This window comes from Bufo bufo, chromosome 7 (assembly GCF_905171765.1).
Source record: "Bufo bufo chromosome 7, aBufBuf1.1, whole genome shotgun sequence".
Lineage (NCBI taxonomy): Eukaryota > Metazoa > Chordata > Amphibia > Anura > Bufonidae > Bufo > Bufo bufo.
In genome coordinates this window covers 101,934,291-101,950,119 of record NC_053395.1, presented here as the reverse complement: position 1 = coordinate 101,950,119, position 15,829 = coordinate 101,934,291, and the positions used below count along the sequence as shown (strand labels likewise).

Sequence of the window (15,829 nt, the reverse complement as noted above, 5' to 3'; positions counted from 1 at the left end):
TTGTATAAATACATAAAGAAATATTGTGTTCAAACTCAATGTCTTATCAAAGTACCTGTTCTACTTTTTGCGACATAGAAATTAGGTTAAGTGGGCAAAAGCAAGACTTTTTATTTTAATTACTGATAAAAGATTCAAACATAAATAAATGTTTTGCAAGTTCATCAGAAATATTACTGTAGGCCCTTACTGAGTTTTGCTATGATATACTTGAACACCCCTGGATACATGCATACAATTAATTTTTTTTATATATTTTTTTTATTTCTAAGAAAGTGTAATTATTTATTAACCCTTTGTGACAGAAGGCTCAATATATGGTGTGGGGATTTGCTCTGGTAGACCGGTTAGCGGACGCAATATAGAGGCATGGAAACAGGTTGTAAATCAAACTTCAGTGTTTTATTCACACTCAGCAAAAAAAAAAAAAAAAAACAGTCTTGGTGCTTGTTCACACACAGCAAAAACAAAACAATGTTCACCTGGAATCCTTGGTGTCGGTTCACACCTGGCTGAATGCTCAGCCACAGAATAGTTCACTGGCAGGCTTCCAGACGGCCTGCAGGCCTGTTTGCAGTCTTCAGCCTAGAGGACTCCACAGCTTCACTGTCCGATGGAGGAAAATCCACACCACCTGATAGTGCTGACTGCTTTTATAAGCCTGCCAAGACCCGGCCTGGAACGCGGGGAGTAGCCACGCAACCAGCACTTTGGCTACTCCCAGTAAGAGCCGTCCTGGATCAGCTTTACAGCCATACTAAACAGCTGAAGTGTCAGACTGCAATCTGCAATAATGATCCTTCAGGGGAAAAAAATGTCTCTTACCTCAACGAGGCCAGGGACCTCAGTGACACGTACTAACCATCAATGAAGGCCCCGTGTTCCTTCCTACAAAACTCCCCCCTTTGTTCAACCCTGAGGGGGTGGACACACATTAAACAGTGTACCCGGGACAGGGCTTCTGCATTTCCTAGTAACCGGCCTGCCCTGTGTTCCAACGAAAATTTTGCAAAGACAGAAACCATCGGGTGACCCGGGCATTCTGTCCTTGGCCTTGCTCATACATCTGAGAGGGGAGTGGTTGGTCACCAGACGAAACATTCTCCCCAACAAATGATAGTGGAGAGACTCTTAATAGACAGGCACTCTCTCTCCACTATACTATACCTGGTCTCAGCTGAGGTAAGCTTCTGGCTGAAGAACACAATGTGATGCTCCTCCCTGTTGTCCTCCTGAGACAGTACAGCATTGAGACCCACCTCCGAGGCATCGCTGTGTACTATAAATTCCCTTTTCGAAGTTGGGCGTCACAAAAACCGGGGACCCACACAGGGCCGACTTCAAAGCGGAGTAAGCCTTTTCCGCCTGCTCATTCCAGTGGACTGTCACTGACTTGCGTCCCTTTAAAAGGCCTGTCAATGGTGCGGCCATTGTGGCAAAGTGGGGGACAAACCTCATATAGTATCCCATCATACCCAGGAACAACTTTACTTGCCGAGCGAGTAGTGACAGGTCGAGGCCAATTCCGAAGTGCCTCAATTCTGTTCACCTGAGGTTTGATAACTCTGTGCCCAATTACATACCCTAGGTACTTGGTTTCTTCTAACCCTATCGCACACTTTTTGGGTTAGCGGTTAAGCCAGCCTTCCTAAGGGAGTCCACTACAGCCTGTACTTTAGGTAGGTGACTTTCCCAGTCGGTACTGTGGATAACGATATCATCCAGGTATTCCGAAGCGTACCAATGATGTGGACGGAGTACAATGTCCATTAGCCTTTGAAACGTGGTGGGAGCGCCAAGTAGACCAAAGGGTAATACCTTGTACTGAAACAGCCCTTCTGGTGTGATGAAAGCCGTTTTCTCCTTGGCAGCCTCCGTCAAGGGTACCTGCCAGTACCCTTTGGTGAGGTCCAAAACAGAAAAATACTGGGCTTGGCCTAACTTCTCAATAAGCTCATCCACTCGAGGCATGAGATATGCGTCAAACTTGGAAACCTCATTAAGCTTGCGGAAGTCGTTACAGAATCGTAACGTCCCGTCCGGCTTGTGTATTAAGACTTTCGGACTGGCCCATTCACTTTTTGACTTCTCGATGACACCCAGCTGTAACATCAGCTGCACTTCTTCCGAGATGGCTTGTCGCCGCGTATGGTTTCAACCGGATTCTGGCCTGAGGCTCAGTGGCAATGTCATGTCGGATGATAGAAGTGCATCCAGGGAGGTCCGAAAACACATCCGTGTTCCTGCTGATAAACTCCCTGGCCTCCTGAGTCTATTTAGAGGAAAGTTTGTCAGCGATCTTTACTGTGGCAACTGCTTCCCTCATATCAGGCCGTGGGACTGGAAACTCTACCCCTAGAAAACCCGTCCGGGGGCTGTTGTCCGTACTGGTCTCCCTATCTATCCACGGTTTCAGTAAGTTTACATGGTACACCTGTGCCGGCTTTCTCTGCCCAGGCTGGAGTACCTTTTAAGTTACCTCCCCAACTTTTTCAAGCACTTCGTAGGGACCCTGCCATCTAGCCAAGAACTTACTGTCCACCGTCTGCACCAGAACCAAAACGCGATCTCCCGGGATAAAATTCCAAACCCGAGGCTGGCGATTATAGACCCTACCCTGGGCTCGCTGGGCTGCCTCCATATGTTCCATAACCAGCGGCAATACTGTCTCCATCCGTTCTTGTATCCGAGTGACATACTCAATCACACTTTTATGCGGTGTGGGTTGTTGTTCCCACGCCTTTTGGCTATGTCCAACAAACCACGCGGATGTCGGCCATACAGTAGTTCGAAGGGCGAGAACCCAGTAGAGGGGTACCTCTTGCACTGCGAACATGAGAGAGGGCAGTAGAAGATACCACCCGCTTTAACATGTTTTTCAAGGTTTGATTAAACCTTTCTACCAGGCCGTCCATTTGTGGGTGATAGACGGACGTCCATAACTGTTTGATCTGTAGTAGTTTACCGAGGTCCCTCATGACTTTTGACATAAAAGGGGTCCCCTGGTCGTTCAGAATCTCTCTCAATAGGCACACTCGGGAAAACATCTCCACTAACTCTTTGGCTATGAGTTTGGCTGAGGTATGTTGCAGCGGCACTACCTCTGGGTACCAAGTGGCATAGTCCAGGACTACCATGATGTGTTGGTGCCCTCTAGCAGACTTCGGTATTGGGCCGATGAGATCCATAGCGATCCGCTCGAATGGAACCTCAATAATCGTGAGGGGACCAGGGGGCTACGGAAAAGTGGCTGGGGGCTGGTTATCTGGCAGGTTGGGCAAGACTTGCAATATTCCTCCACCTCTCTGAACACACTGGGCCAGTAAAACCGCTGTAGAATCCGGTCCTGCATTTTCTGCTGGCCCAGGTGTCCCCCAAGAACATGTTGGTGGGCTAACTCCAACACGAGCTTGCTATACGCCTTGGGCACCACCAGCTGTTCAATATGCTCACCCCATAGTTGATTTACCCGGTACAGCATCTCTTGTTGAACCACAAAACGGGGTAAGATAGACTCGGCTCCCGTTTGTTGCGGCTCCCCGTCAATTACTACCAAATTTTCTCAGGCCCAAGATAGAGTCCAGTCCTGGTGCTGTGCTGTACCAAAATTGTCTCCAAACACGTTGAGGTCTGCCAATTATGGAGCCGGCGGCAAATCCTCCACGTCTCCCACCATTACATTCAGTGGGGTTGGCTCCCCGCCTTCCCAAGCAGTGGCGGCCACCCCTACTGCTGGCCCTTAGGTCTCAGGTTCCTGTTTCACCCCCTGAGCAAGGCCAATCTATTGGGGTTGCTCCTGCCCCATGGGTATCGGTGGCTCTCACCACAGGCCACAGTGATGGGAAACCAGGGAAGTCTCTCCAAATTATTAGTTCATAATGTAACTTTGTGGCGACGGCCACCTCATGAGTCCAACTGCCGACCACCGTGGATAGAGACACCAGGGCGGTGGGATAGTCCTTCAAGTCCCCATTGATGCACACGACGCCGACTTTTCGGCCAGTATACTCGGCGGGCCGCACCAGGGCAGCTCTTACCAGGGACACCAGGCTCCCAGTCCAGCAGCGCCACTGCCAGGGTATCTCCCACTTGCACCTGGCACAGATTACTATTGTCTATTGTCTCAGGGGTAACGGTTGCACACAGCCTCCTGGCATACATGGAGGGCCGGTAGCCATAGTTAGTGTCCCTGGGTTCCCCCCAATGGGGACAGTCGACCCTTATGTGACCAGGCTCTTGACACCGCCAACAGACCACCGGAGCTGGATCTGCAGGGAGTACATCCCGAGCGGACCTTGCTGGCACCAGCCGCCTGGTCGAGGGTGGAGATTTATGGGGTTTAACTGTCCCCCTCCCAACAGAACCCCCTGTAGATTTCTGGTGGCTTCATAGCGCCCCACAGGTCGACCATCTCTATGGCATTACCAGGAGACACCTGGCCAATCCAGTGCTGGAGAGGGTACGGCAAAGCCCTTCAGAACACATCAGCCAACAGACGGTCCAGCATAGCAGTGGGACTCAGTACGTCAGGCTGCAGCCATTTTTGCAACCAGTGTAGCAGATCATAATACTGCGGTCTGGCGGGTTCAGCCGGGTTAAATTCCCACTGATGCACCCGCTGGGCCCGGACCAATACATTCACCCCCAGTCTGGCCAGAATCTCACCCTTTACGGTCGGTTAGTCGGCCGCTTTACCATTTGGTAAGTTGAAAAACACCTGCTGGGGTCCGGACGCCAGGAATGGAGCGACGACCTCAGCCCATTGGTCTCGGGGTAACTTCTCCCTCACGGAAAATCGAATACCACCAGATAGGTCTCGACATCCTCTGATTGGGTCATCTTAGGGATCGCCGCACGGACAGCTTTCCGGGCATCGTGGACGTTCTGGAACGCTCCTGACGCTTGTAACGCCATCACATGCTGTAATAGCAGCTGGTTGGTTTCCTGCTGCTGCTGCAAGTTAGCCTCCATGAGGGCTTTTACTACCGCCTCCATTATGATAGGGGACACGGGTCGTAACCTTACCGGCTTGATATAGGACATACAACCGTGCCCGGAAAAAAACTTTAACTTTTCGGCCTTCAGGCCAGCCTCACTGCGTGTGCCCGCTCCAAGCCACCAATTGTGGGGATTTGCTCTGGTAGACAGGTTAGCGGACGTGGTATAAAGGCAAGGAACCAGGTTGTAAATAAAATTTCAGTGTTTTATTCACACTCAGTAAAAACAAAACAATGTTCACCTGGAATCCTTGGTGTCGGTTCACACCTGGCTGAATGCTCAGCCACAGAATAGTTCACTGGCAGGCTTCCAGGCAGCCTGCACGCCTGTTTGCAGTCTTCAGCCTAGAGGACTCCACAGCTTCACTGTCAGATGGAGGAAAATCCACACCACCTGATAGTGCTGACTGCTTTTAAAGGCCTGCCAAGACCCGGCCTGGAACGCGGGGAGTAGCCACGCAACCAGCACTTTGGCTACTCCCATTAAGAGCCATCCTGGATCAGCTTTACAGCCATACTAAACAGCTGAAGTGTCAGACTGCAATCTGCAATAATGACACTTCAGGAAAAAAATGTCTCTTACCTCACTGAGGCCAGGAACCTCGGTGACACGTACTGACCATCAATGATGGCCCCTTGTTCCTTCTTACAATGAGAACAGCCTGCCATTTCAGTCTCTGGCAAGTGCAACTGTGCTCTGCCGGAATTCCATTCAGCCCCATTCACTATCATAGGAGCCAGTGGAGATCAGTCCGCAGGCGAGCCCGCTTTATAGTGAAATGGGCCGAATGGAATTCTTCAACAGCCTGCTGGATCTGTTTCATGCATATGTGAAACAAGCCTAACATCTTTTAAGAGACCTTCTTAGCAGCTCATATCACTATCAAGCTGAATGAATTAGAAGAGCAGTCTTGGTGCTTTAAAAGGTGGGGTGGTGCTTGAAATCATTGTCTTCTTCTATTAATTATGGTTACGTCAAAGGAAACGTGAAGTCATCATTGCTTTGTGTCAAAGAAGCTTCACAGGCAAAGACACTGCTGCTTGTATTGCACCTAAATCAACCATTTATTAGATCATTAAGAACTTCAAGGAGAGATGTTCAATTGTTGTTAAGACGACTTCAGGGTGCCCAAAAAAAGTCCAGTGTGTGCCAGGACTGTCTCCTTTAGAGGATTCAGCTACATAGGATCTAGTAAGTACCAGTGATGAGCTTCTTCAGGAATGATGGCAGGTAAGTTTGAGTGCATTTGCACCGCACAGTGAGGTGAAGGCTTTTGGAGGTTGGCCTGGTGTAACAAATGGCAGCAAAGAAGTCACTTTTCTCCAAGAAAAACATCAAGGACAGACTGACATCGTGCAATAAGTTCATGGATTGGAGTGCACAGGACTGGGTTAAAGTTATTTTCTATGAATCCCCCTTCAGACTGTTTGGGACATCTGGAAAAATGATTGTCCAGAGAAGAAAAGGTGATTATTATGAATCCTATGTCATAGCAACATTAAAGGGAACCTGTCACCAGTTTTTATGGTGTCCTAACTAAGGGCAACATAAATAAGTGACTGATTCTCTTAGCAAAATGCTGGGTCACTTTCTTTAATTGACCCAGTCAATCTGCCAACATCTTGTATTGAAAAGCTCCAGCTGATAATGATGAGTCCTGAATATTCATGAGCTCCTGACTGTCCCCGCCTACCTGCTGCTGAAGTTTTTTTCCATATGAATCAGCAGCAGGTGGGCAGGGGAGTGGCTATAGCTCTGAATTAAATATACGCTGGACTCAATGACATCACGCTGGACTCAAATCAGCTCATTAGCATGCGGCATCTTTGTGTGTATAATATGAGGTAACCATCTGTCACACCAGTAAGTGAATACATCTAAGGTACTTTTTAGTAGTTAATGATTGTATATAATTAGTTAGATTATAATCAAATATCCACATGACAGGTTCCCTTTAAAGCATCCAGAGACCATTCATGTGTCGGGTTGCTTCTCTTTTATAGGAGTGGGCTCACTTGCAATTTTGCCTAAGAATGCTAAGAATAAAGAATGGTATCAAAACATCTTCCAAAAGCAACTTCTCCCAATGATCCAGGAGCAATTTGGTGATAAAAAAGGGGGTGGACAAACTAAAACACAGAAATTGTGATAAACTCCAAGCACTTAGGCAAGAATGGATTGCTATTAGACAGGATTTGCCCCAGAAGCTGATAACCTGCATGCCAGGATGAATTGCAGAAGTCTTGTAAATATTGAGTCTTTGCATAATCTTAATGAATTTGTCAATGAAACCTTTAAAATGCTTATAATTGTACTTCAGTATATCATAGAAACATCTAACAAAAAGATATAAACACACTGAAGCAGCAAACTTTGTGAGAACCAAAATCTGTCAGTCTCAAAACCTTTGGCCATTAATGTAGTAAATACAGATTGATGTCCCCTGGCTGTTTCTCTCTAATAAATATACTGTACATCGGTGGCTTATTGCATGGTTTCCAACACATTAGATTCTTATGGTGTTTTTTCCACAAAACATATTATAAATACAAACAGTATATTATATTTAAAAATACAATTAGTATACAAATTTAAATTTAACTTGCGTTTCACATAAATATGCATACCTGGATTTTATTGAAAATAACGTGGAGTTCATCAAAATCTCTACTGTAAAGATGAGTATTATTGCCAAAATTCTCAAAGGATCAGGGTCCAGTCGAATATTATTTCTAGAAGATTAGAAACACCAAAAAATATAAAATAAAAACAGTCACCTACAGAAATACCACCAAAACACAGAGCTCAAAGAATGTGTGAAAATCACCGCGCAACAATAATTTTGCTACTGAGAGAAAAACATGTGATTTATACTAAAATGAGCACGCTGATTCCAAATATGAACTCGGAATTTGCCTGACACGTCTAGATTTTAAGTTATACATGCAAAGCCTATTCAGTTATAATATTAATGCATTATATTGGAAATATTCCAATAGACATGTCCAGACCTGTCCGGATGCACTCAGGCTGATGTCAGCAGTAAGTATATAAGGCAAGCTGGACAGATTTTGATAAAGTGATCTGCTATAGTGCTATCAGTTTTGAAACTTAAGATGGATAAACGCAAATGTGTTAACGATCCAGACAATTTCTGCTACATATGTGGCAAATACACTACTTATGATCAGCGCAAGAATCTGACAAAGCGAGTGCGTCTTGCTTACAAGTATTACTTTGACTGTAAAATTGGAGATCAAGATAAAAGCTGGGCACTTTATGTTTGTTTCACTGTGTGTTACTCTGGGCTAACACAGTGGTTGAATTTTAAAAGGAAAGGAATGGCTTTTGCAGTGCCTATGGTTTGGCGTGAGCAGAAAAATCACCATTCAGACTGTTACTTTTGCATGACTAAAATTGCCGGATATTCAAAGAGAATTAAGTCACAAATTGTGTATCCTGACTCTGAGTCTGCTCTTAAACCAGTACCAGACGATGTAGAGAATTCAGTGCCTGCCCCTCCCACAGCAGGAACGGCAATTGAAACAGACGGTTCTGATCCTGATGAAGAAGATGTTGATTGTCACAATGTATTTCCTGATCCAGAACAACTGGAGGGTCAGCTGCACTTGCTGAGCCAATCAGATTTAGATGATCTCTGGTAAGAGATCTGTCATTATCTAAAGAAAAATCAGAACTGCTAGCTTCCAGAATTCAGGAATGGAATTTGCTACAACGAGGCATCACAACTTCACACTTTAGTCATCGACACACCAAGTTAGCTGCATACTATGCAATGGAAAGTGATGTCTGTTTCTGTACTGATGTAAATGGTCTTATTATGGAGTTAGATGGTAAATATGTTCCCGATGAATGGAGGCTTTTCATAGACTCTAGCAAAGCAAGTTTGAAAGCTGTCTTGTTGCACAATGGTAACGAAAAACCATCTGTTCCATTCGCTCATGCGGTTGGAATGAAAGAGACCCATGCTTCTATGGAGTTAATTTTGAAAATGATCAAACACTCAGAACATAAATGGAAAATTTGTGCTGACCTGAAAGTAGTAGCATTGCTGCTTGGCCTACAGTTAGGGTACAGAAAGCATATGTGTTTCTTGTGCCTATGGAACAATCGTGATGACAACAATCATTACAAAATGAGACAGTGGCCTCTCAGAGTCGAGCACACAGTTGGTCAGTACAATGTACAACACAAATCACTGGTCGATCCACTTCAAGTTTTATCTTCCACCACTTCACATGAAACTTGGTTTAGTGAAAAATTTTGTAATTGCACTTGATCGTGATGGAAATGGTTTCCAGTATTTGAAGGAGAAGTTAAGCACACAGAAAACTGATGCTAAAATAAAGACTGGAATTTTTATTGGCCCCAAAAATCAACAAACTAATACATGATGACACATTCAGAACAAAACTCAACCCTCTGGAACTTGCAGCTTGGGGATGCATTTGTGCTAGTAGTGCAGAACTTCCTTGGGAACAGACGAGCTGCAAACTATGCTGAATTAGTAGACAACATGCTTACAGCATATGAACAACTTGGCTGCCGAATGTCATTGTAAGTGCATTTCTTACATTCCCATCTTGACTTTTTCCCACCCAATTTGGGACATGTAAGTGATGAACATGGAGAGCGGTTCCATAAAGATATTTCTACAATGGAGAACAGGTATCAAGACTGCTGGAATCCCAGCATGATGGGGGACTACTGCTGGTTTTTGCAACGGGAAAATATGACCGTTCACAAACGCAAAAGCAGATGCCTGAAGCACTTTTAACAGTACTGGGCCTTGCTCAAGTAAGACTTTTAAACTGAAAAACGAGACTTTTTGAAATTGTGTTATTCCATTACATTTTGATACACTGTTTATTACGCAAACTTAGATCAGGTAATTGTTGGACTAAAACTCGTTCTGTTCAAACTTATTCAATGCTTTCCAAGTGCTTAATTCATTTAGGCATACTTATGCAGAGCAAAATGTCGTGATGTGTTACAACAATTCTGACTTCGGATTTGTCATCCGCACACTCGATTTAGTATAGGACAAGTGGTTTTTGCCCAGTAGCAGACAAAAAGTTTTTTTTGTTGCGTAGGATCATCTTTTTAAATCACATTTTATTTAAAAAGAAAAAAATAGAAATATAAAATTATGTAAAATGAGATCGACATTTAAAGGAGAAATCTAGTCAAAATTACTTTCCGGCAAGACATTGAGGGTCATTTATCAAACTAATGTAATGTAGAACTGGCTTAGTAGCCCATAGCAACCAATTAGATTCCTCCTTTCATTTTGGACAGCTCCTTTGGGAAAAGAAAGGAGGAATCTGATTGGTTACTATGGGCAACTAAGCCAGTTTTACTTTACACCAGTTTGATAAATGACCCCCATTGTACCAATATTGGTGATTTCTAAGATATCAAATGAACTCTATAGAAACTGGTCTCCTGGGCCAACTTCTTGTCCCCTGCAACCGCTGCGATGAGATGCGATCCCAAGGAGATAAGGTTCTACTAATACTCACATGGGATCAGACATGGGTGCCAGGGGAATCAAGCTTTTTTAAAAAATATTTCTTTCTGGTCTACAGGTGTGCAGCTCAAAACTGCAAGCAAATCAGCCCCAACCAACCACACGAAGATTTCCCTGCAGATTATTGCGGAATTGCTGCACAAATTATTAGATGTCTGTTGCGGCAGAACATCATAATATATATTTCAGCTGCTGCAGATCATTGACCTCTGCTGCTTCTTCAAAAATGCATAATGCACACCTCAGCTGCTGCAGAACCTTAAAATACATATGCCATATACTTGGGAACCTCATAATACAACTTGCAGCTGATGGAAAAGCTTATAAAACACATAGAAGTCAATGTAGAACCTCATTATAGACTTCTTAACTGCTGCTGAAGATCCAACACGCCAATCAGCTGCTGCATAAAGTCATAACATGTTTTGATGATGGGTTTTCATACCACTTAGTATTAGATACCTTTAGGCTACGTCATCATGTGACTGAAAATACAGTGGAAAAGTGAACTGCAGTTTCTACTGCAGTTCAGCAATAAAAACTACAAAAAAAATCATAGCAAAACCCACATGTATTAATAAATATTGTATGGTAATGATCCTTTCTGTTGCAAATGGTGAAATCCTTAGGTGTGGATGATTTCTGAAAATCTCATCTAGGGATGAGCAGACCTCTGGATGTCTGGGTTCAAGGGGTTTGGCCCAACGTCGTTTCAAGGTTCGATTTGGGTTCCAAACTTGACCCTAAACAACGAACCCCATTGAAGTCAATGGGGACCAGAACTTTGGGGCACTAAAATGGCTCAAAAAAAATGCCATAGAAGGGGCAGCAAAAGGCTCCAAAGTGGGTGTAAGAGCAGTACAATTGCCCTGCAAACAAATGTGGATAGGGAAATGACTTAAAATAACATAAAATACACAAAAATAAAAAATAAACATCTTGAACAAGAAGGCGGAGGTCCTAGTGGAGTGAGAAGCTGAGGAGGCTATGGATGTGGTGGTGTAGATGGAAGAGGCGGAGGAGGTAGAGGAAGAAGCCAACACTCTTTCATTTTTTTTTTTTTTTATGTGTATCAATTCTGTGTGTGACCTTGAGCCATTTTTGGGGGTGTGGCCGGTATATTTCTCTACTCTGCCAATATAAGACATAATAATCTTAACCCAGGAGATGGAGGTCCGAGCGGAGGAGGAGGAGGACGTGGATGGTTAGGGGGAAGAGGCAAAGGAGTTGGTTTTTTTTTTTTTTCCATGTCTCCGTGAATTCTGTGTCAGGTTGCTAAGGGCCACGGCGTGACAGTTTTGTGCTTCTATGTCTTGGGTTAAAACAGGGTAAAAATTTTGGTCTCAGTTATAGATCTCACACGTCCCCTATCTGGGGACTATATATTATATATACTACAGTAAGATGGATGCCAAAGGGGTGATCTTAATTTTAAAAAATTGCCAGAGTGTCACATACACTTTCCACAGAAGAATTTCCTCTCCCACAATAGTTAGACGGATGTAGAGGGTGTTCCTAATGTTTTAAAATAATTAATGTCGTACACACACACACACACACACACACTCCACAGAAGTATTTCCTCCCCTACAACAGTTAGACAGATGAAGGGGGTGTTAATTAAAAAAATCATGATTTAGGGCGTGGCTAGGCTGCCGAACGAGATGGCTGCTTGAGTGAAGAGCTCCTGCACCTCAGCAACTATAATCTAGCCTGCTCGTTTCTATCCACTGCAAAGGCTTCAATCTCCTACCTTCCCAGATGCTTTACTCATCTGCAGTCACAATGGGGAAAACGAGGAAGCACCTGCAGAAGCTGCAGGATGGAAATCTTGAGAATTACTTTGACTGGGGACGGTCTAAAGATGGCGCTGAGGGTACAGACAGGCCGGCACTGGGATCCCCCATTAGCGCGATGTCACCAGCGCTCACAGCCCGCTCACCCTCACCACCGATTTTACCAGGTAGTACTGACCTGTCGCATGTGTCTCCCCCGTCGCTTCCACCGACTCCAGAGGAAGCCAGAGTCCTGCAGCACAGCATACAGGGGATCCAAGATGGCGCCCGTTCTCTGGCGCAGCAGGAGCAGCCGCTCAGCCTCCATCGCCAGCAAACGAGTCAACGGCAACTGAGTGAGTACACCCCGCACATTACTGCGCCCCTGGACCCATTTCAATCACTCCCTACCTCAGATAAGCCAGTCACAGAGGACTCGCTCAAGAACATGCTTCTTGCCCTGAAATCTTCCCTGCAGGCAGACATAGCAGGGCTGATTAACCCTCTATCCGCCAGGCTGCAATCCACAGAAGATAAAGTGCAGCATGTGGAGGTGAAAATGGGCGAATTTGCCGAATCACAAAACGCCATAATCGATGCCCACAACGCCATGGCTGACGAGTTGGAGGCTATTAAATGGAAAATGGCAGATCTAGAGGACCGTTCTAGACGGAACAATGTTAAATTTAGGGGTATTCCCGAGGATGTAGCCCCACAAGATCTGCAAACGTATCTCAAAGGGCTAATAAAAGCTTTATTGCCACAAATCCCAATCCCGGATATGATCATTGATAGAGCACACAGGCTACCCAAACCTCCTCATCTGGGCCCTAATATACCGCGGGATACTTTGGCGCGTATTCACTTCTTCCATACCAAAGAAGCAATTATGGCTGCAGCAAGAAATAAAACTGCACTACCTGCGCCGTATCAAAAGATTAAACTATTCACAGACCTGTCTATGGTCACCCTCCGTCGACGCAGAGCACTTCAACCTATCACGACAGCCCTCAGGGATAATGACTTTCCATACAAATGGGGCTATCCTCTAAAGATCCTCGTCCGTAAAAATGGACAAACGCACGCCATCAAAACCCTGGAAGAAGGAAAGCAATTGCTTCATCTCTGGCAGATTCCACTGTCCTCCAGCAATGTGGGAACTGACCCCACCACCAAAGCTTCTGAGGATCCACTTATAATGGAGAGCTGAACCCTGGAGCCCAGTGAATAAGAACTTTTCAATGGAGCTGAACAGTTTTGCCTTTCACCATATTGGGACTCCCTGTGTTTTTATGTTCGGGCGCTAAACCAGCTGAGTCCACATAAATGGGTGCAGGTCCCTCAGTCACCATCACCCTTTTGAATTTTTCTCAATCTAGTGTTGAACTTTCGCCCTGTCTTCACCTAGACGGTTATATTTGTCTTGTTCAATACCTACTAAGCCTTAGACGAATACTTAAGCTACATTCGTTGTTTGTTATTCTCTCCTTCCCCCCTCTTTCCTCCCTCTCTTCCCCTTGTTTTTGCACCACAAGTGACAGCAGTCCCTGCCTCATTGATATTGAATTCTAGTACGGTGTTCTTACACCAAAATCTGAATTGGTAGCTTCCTTTTGACATCATGGGTCTTAAAATCATGTCCCTTAATGTTAAAAGCTTGAACTGCCCGCAGAAAAGGTCTTATATGTGGAAAGAAGCTTTAACAGCTAATGTTGATGTTTTGTGTATTCAGGAGACTCACCTACTGCAAGCAGATGCTGACAGAGTGCGACACCGCCTATTTCCAGAGGTCCTGCATTCACATTGCAACAAGAAAAAGAGAGGTACCCTGATTGCGATAAAAAACACTGTCGCCTACACCCACATCAAATCTAAAATTGACCCACAAGGTCGATATATTATCCTAGTCTGCTCCATCAACAACATTACATATACGCTTGTTAACCTATACGCCCCCAATTCACATCAGCTAGCTTTTTTACATAAACTGGTGCGCAACGTGAACAGGCTTAAACAAGGGAAATTGATTGTATGCGGGGATTTCAATACTGTTCTGCATCCCAATATTGACTCCTCATTTTCCGCCAGACGCTCTGACGCAGGAGTTGCCACTTTTCTGCAATCTGAGGGTCTCACGGATGTGTGGAGAGCGCAACACAGCCTTGAGAGAGACTATACCTTTTTCTCTCCAATACACATGTCTTACTCAAGAATAGACATGTTTATGGTAGACCACTCAACCTTACTCCATACTACTTCAACTGATATTGGCCTCATTAAATGGTCTGACCATGCCCCGATTACTATCACTCTAGAAGAGCAATTTCAATCCGCTAGACCCCCTATTTGGAGGAATAATACATTTCTCTTCAATAACCCAACCCATATCTCTGAGCTTTCCACACAGTTAAATGAATACTTCCAATTTAATAATGGTTCGGTTTCTAATAAATTTATCTTATGGCAAGCCCATAAAGCTTATTTACGAGGCTCTCTAATTAAACTGAACTCTATTGTGAGAAAGCGCAGAGAACAGGACATTGCACAAACCTTAGAATGTATCGCCAGACTGGAGGCAACTAATAAACCGGCCCCAACATATCAGTGCTCCAATGAGCTTAGGGAAGCACGTAACAAGCTTAGTAGCCTACTTCTTCAAAACTATCACAAATCTCTCTTGAGGCTCCGCTCTAAATACTATCACCAAAGCAATAAAGCTGGCAGGCTTCTAGCACAACAACTAAAATCTCAACAATCAAAATCTAAAATCCCATATCTGTTACATCCCGAGAATAAAGCAAAACTGGTTGACCCCCGAGAGATTGCTAACCAATTTAAATTGTATTATCAGTCGCTTTATAATTTGAAAGAGACCACTCCTCTTCCCGGCGACTACTCTTCTTTGGTGGAGAACTTCCTCACCCACGCATCTCTCCCGACTCTCTCTCAAACACAATTGCATTCCCTCAATGCAAAAATTTCGCTAGCTGAAATTAATAAAGTTATCAAATCCCTTAAAATAGGTAAGTCCCCAGGTCCGGATGGACTCTCTAATGAATATTTTCGCCACTTCCAGAGCACTCTTGCTCCTTACATGCTTGAAATATTTCAATTAGTGCAAGAAGGTCATCCTTTTCCTTCAGATATGTTAGAAGCGCTAATAGTCACTATCCCGAAACCAGGAAAATCCCCAGATGTTCCTCAGAACTTCCGCCCCATCTCGCTGCTTAATTCAGACATAAAGATTTTCGCAAAAATTATTGCCAATAGGTTAGCTCCACTCCTCCCCTCTCTGATTCACCCCGACCAAACTGGATTTGTGAATGGCCGACTAGCGTCTGACAACACTAGAAGGATCGTTGACTTATTTAATTATGCTGAAATACATAGCCTCCCAATGCTCGCGATTACATTAGATGCGGAAAAGGCATTTGACCGCCTGCATTGGGACTACACATTTTCTGCTTTCCGTCAAATGGGTTTCACAGGACATATTCTGCAGACT

The 15,829-nt window shown here is 44.6% G+C and overlaps 1 protein-coding gene across 2 annotated transcripts in view; it reads right to left on the bottom strand.

The window, feature by feature from the left end:
* PGAP1 (post-GPI attachment to proteins inositol deacylase 1) overlaps positions 1-15,829 on the bottom strand; it is a 1,296,519-nt gene that overhangs the window by 1,732 nt on the left and 1,278,958 nt on the right. Inside the window, exons 26-27 of one of the 2 annotated variants that reach the window (XM_040441657.1) lie at positions 9,053-9,118; positions 7,626-7,730 (exon numbers count right to left, since the gene is read on the bottom strand). In XM_040441657.1, the coding sequence (XP_040297591.1) occupies positions 7,626-7,730; positions 9,053-9,118 (171 nt within the window). The remainder of the gene's footprint in view (positions 1-7,625; positions 7,731-9,052; positions 9,119-15,829) is intronic. The other variant, XM_040441658.1, reaches the window with a different exon arrangement.